Consider the following 4,336-nt stretch of genomic DNA (forward strand, 5'->3'; position numbering starts at 1 on the left):
TTAAGATTAAATTACACAGGTATTAATAAAGCGTCTTAGCAATATAAGCAGTTCTCTCTATTCTAAAAAATAAATGTAAAAAATAATAATTTGGAAATCTTCCAGATATTTAGACCTCTTCTAGGTCCAAACGCATGTAAAAACTCAACCAATCAGGCTCCACAAAAATGATAAATAATGTTCACATTCTATATTTTAAGATTCTTTCATTTGTATCAAGATCTAATATACAGACAAAAGTATGATTGCTATCAGAAATGAAAGTAGACCAAAAAGTAAATAAAAAAACACTCTTAAACAATTCTAAATAATATTTAATTTGAAACAGGGGTTCCATACGTTTGATGCCACACATTCCAGAATATGACGATTCCCTAAAATATAAAGGGAGTTATATACTTTCATGTATAACATTGTGACGTTCATACAATATTAAACAATAACAATATTTTAAATAAAAGTAAAATATTAATTAAAATTTGAATATTTACTTTCTGTTAAGAAACTGCATATTTTTCCCTGCCCATTATTAGAATAATCTTACATGTACTATACAAACCTTAAAATAAGTATAAAATTATAGCTTTCAATACATGTGTGATTCATTTAATGTTTTCAAACTTTTAGATATCAGAATGAAGCGGTAATATTTTGAAGAGGCAGAAATATTATAACATTTGATCACATTCAATCAAATTAAACATTTTAATACATTTACAAACAAACCAAAACAAAAACACATTTTTACACTATGTTTTTAAAAATGTTTCTACCGACCCAGTTTGAAATCTTCTGATGTAGAATGTTAGGCTGGCTGTTATGTTGCAGGTTAAATCTGTCTACTAGTTTGTGGTTAGATGTTTACATGAACATCAACAACAGCAGTCATACACGTGTTTATGATTTTGGTGGCTTTAGAGCAGCATAGGTGCTGTTGATTTGGCTTGACCGAATATTTCTACGCAGCTTGGAAAAATCCACCTCGGCGTACTGAAAGAGCAATGAGAGCAACACATTTAGCATTTCAGAGGTTGAGTTGTCTCAAACACTATAGTTGGATTAACAGATCAGCAAGAATCCTCGCTAACATAAATTTTATGTAAAAGTTATGATGGTGGTTTCACATAATTTACCTGTAATAGGTTTGGGTCCTGATGCTGTTCTATAACTTGCATCTGCTGTAGATTAGTATTGATTTGTTCTGATTTGTCTGCTGAACTTCTTTTTCCAACAACAAAAACTTTTATTACTCCTAAAAGGAACAGTGATTTTATTATATATATATATATATATATATATATATATATATATATATATATATATATATATATATATATATATATATATATATATAATATTATTATTATTATTATTATAAAGACATATATGTCACATAAATGGCAAAATACCAATGAAATTGTAAAAATTAAGAACCTTCACAGGAGAACAGCATCATATCATATAATGTTTTTACAGATGGCAGAAATTAACTCACCGATCAGCAGAATGATCAGAAGCCCGTTCATCAGAGCAGATATGATGATAATAATCTGTGATTGTGTTTGATTCTGATCAATAAACTCCAGAACTGTGTGATTGTGACACTCAGTTAGATGAGCTGATTCTGGAAAGAAAATATCCACAGTCTGTTAATATAATAACTTTTACTGTTGGTACAATGGCTGTGATTTTGTTACTGAAAATATATAGAACATTGGAGATAATACATGGATATATAATTATAAGACAAATGTGTAAGTATTTATCAGCAATATGTCTTTATTAGTGAAGGATACATGAACTCACCGGTGAAGTATATTCTTGTGCTGTTACTGAGTTTTGGAGGAGTGCGTGTGTTCATACAGTAATAAACTCCTAATTCATCAGCAGTCACATTATTAATAACCAGACGATGTTTAAACTGCACTGAATATTTGTTTCTGAATGATTTATTTGGGTAAAAAGGTGGTTTGGGGTGTGGAAATATTCGTAGAATCAGTGTTGGAGGATCTGCTGTTTTCAGTAAAATCCAATAAACCTCATTTTCATCAAGATCACAGCTTATGGTCACATTTGATCCCAAATCAGTCAGAAGATCTGAAACTGCAGCTTTACAACAGATTACCAAATCTGTAAGAAAAAAAACTAATTTTTATAAAATTTATAATAAAAATAATTATGATTCCATTTTTAAAACCACTTTAAAGCATATCATTTTATACAGTTTTTGTAAGCACGTAAATATATTCATAACATGAAATAAACTCACAGAACAGAAGCTGAAGGATCTTCATGTTGTTGCTGTAAATGAACCTTGTTCCCTCCACAAGACACTGAAGCTGAAGTCTATTGCAGCTCTGAAGCAAAGACAGGAACAAACTTCTGCAACATCAATAAGAGGAAGTTTGATGACCACATACACACCACTATCATCAACATCATCATCATCATCATCATCATCACTTTAGTTATTGTATCAAGTTAAGCACATTTATTTTTTGCATGTGTGTGCATGTGTATACCTGGTATTACCTATGTTATGAGGTCCAAATGTCCCCACAAGGGACATTTTAGGTTCCCAAGATGAAAACAGCTGAAAAATCATACAGAATGAGATCTACAGTATATCTAAAAATCTAAAATAGCAGAAAGTTTTGTGTGAGGGTATAGGTTTAGGAGTTAAATGGGTAGAAAATACAGTTTGTACAGTAAACACCATTTTATAACATAACACCCATTTAATATTTCATGTTTATTTTATAAATGTTATTTGAGACCAATATTCCCACAGCTTGATTAGCTTGATTATCAACTATTATCAATCAGGACCATCATTGTTTGGTGTACATGAGCTGAACGAAAACATCTTGGTTACATATGTAACCTTGGTTCCCTAAATGTATCCTTCAATTGCGTCATCACTATGGGAAACACCCATGGTGTGACAAATGTTTGAGGCCCTCATAACATCATTCCAATCTATAAGCCAATAATGCTTAGCTGCGCCCCGAGAATATGTCACGTATGCTCATATACAGAGGGGGATAGGCCATGTGGGAACAGGACCAGGAATAATGTTCAAGGCTGACAAGGAGAGAGCTGGCTTAGGGAAACCATAACCAGGAAACACAGAGGGTGGGATGGGAGGGATGGGAACTGGGCTTTGTTGCAGTGATAGATTCAGGGGTTAAGAAAGAACTGACAGGGAAGTTATATGTCTTGAAGATATGTTCAGAGACAGGTTCTGACAGATTTCCTCATTGGTAGCTGGATCAGACTTCAACATTGACTTAAAAACTTCCTCATGAGCTGGAGCCATCACTGGACCATACTCAGGGGCTAGAGCTGACAATGGGACTGCTCTCTCAGGAGCGGGAGTGGGCTCTGCGTCCACTCTCTCAAAAGTGGACTTGAAAACTACATCTTCCTCCTGTGGCAGGCCCAGAAACTTCCTCCTCTGCAGCGGGCTCAGAAACAACTTCCTCTCTGCAGGCTCCAGGACTAGAGCAGACTCTGGAGTTTTGCTTTCAGGGATTTCATACTTGGTGGCCGCAACAAGTGTAGCAAGAATTTATTCTTTGGACTGGATAAGACTGGCAAGAGATTCAGGAAAGTCCTCTGCAGCCATGAGAATAGGATGCTTGGGAACGGCCTCCATGGATTTGACAGCAGGCATTGACAACATCCCAGAAAAGGACTCTGTGAACATGACTGGAAGAAAGTTTATCTGAGGACATAACATGACTGGCAAGTACAGTCATTCTGGACTTGACATAAAATGACAGGTGGATTAGAAGACACCTTGGCTATGACCGACAGCCAATGAGAGTTCAAGGTACAGAGCAGCGGGGAGTTCTTGTGACGGCTGGTGAAAGGACAGTCTGGAAACAATAGCGAGTTAAAGGTTTTAATATGGCGATGGTACATAAACAAACTATGACGATGAGACAGTGATACTCCGAAGGGATGGTGTAGCGGTGAGAAGTCCAGACGGTGGTGGAGAGAAGGTGAGGAATCCGGATGTTGACGGCGTGAGGCAGCAGGAGAGAGTGGCACAGGAACTGCTGGGAATAGAGCTGAAGGTAAGTGTCCGTGGCTGAGTGAACGTGCGAAGAGTGGATGAGGTTCTGGGGAAACACAGACATCCAAACGCAAACAACACTGAGAGCCAGACGAACAGGGTAAACACATCTACATTAAACAACGATCTCACAAACACAGGACGTGAGACAAGCCATTATATAGGAGATGAGTAATGAGTGGCAGCTGTTGCTGATACAATTAACGGAGACGCCCACAACTAATCAGTGCAGACACAGAACACACAGAATTCACC

At 36.1% G+C, this 4,336-nt stretch overlaps 1 protein-coding gene across 1 annotated transcript in view; it reads right to left on the reverse strand.

Moving 5' to 3' along the window:
- Positions 1 to 301: 301 nt before the first annotated feature.
- The window catches only part of LOC127942543 (uncharacterized), an 8,741-nt gene continuing 4,706 nt past the window's right edge, over positions 302 to 4,336 (reverse strand). Inside the window, exons 2-7 of the mRNA XM_052538321.1 lie at positions 2,523 to 2,593; positions 2,270 to 2,382; positions 1,807 to 2,130; positions 1,496 to 1,624; positions 1,134 to 1,252; positions 302 to 990 (exon numbers count right to left, since the gene is read on the reverse strand). Coding sequence (XP_052394281.1) covers positions 898 to 990; positions 1,134 to 1,252; positions 1,496 to 1,624; positions 1,807 to 2,130; positions 2,270 to 2,382; positions 2,523 to 2,569 — 825 coding nt within the window. The 5' untranslated portion in view covers positions 2,570 to 2,593 and the 3' untranslated portion in view covers positions 302 to 897. The remainder of the gene's footprint in view (positions 991 to 1,133; positions 1,253 to 1,495; positions 1,625 to 1,806; positions 2,131 to 2,269; positions 2,383 to 2,522; positions 2,594 to 4,336) is intronic.

The sequence above is a fragment of the Carassius gibelio genome, chromosome A22, assembly GCF_023724105.1.
Source record: "Carassius gibelio isolate Cgi1373 ecotype wild population from Czech Republic chromosome A22, carGib1.2-hapl.c, whole genome shotgun sequence".
In the NCBI taxonomy this organism is placed as follows: domain Eukaryota; kingdom Metazoa; phylum Chordata; class Actinopteri; order Cypriniformes; family Cyprinidae; genus Carassius; species Carassius gibelio.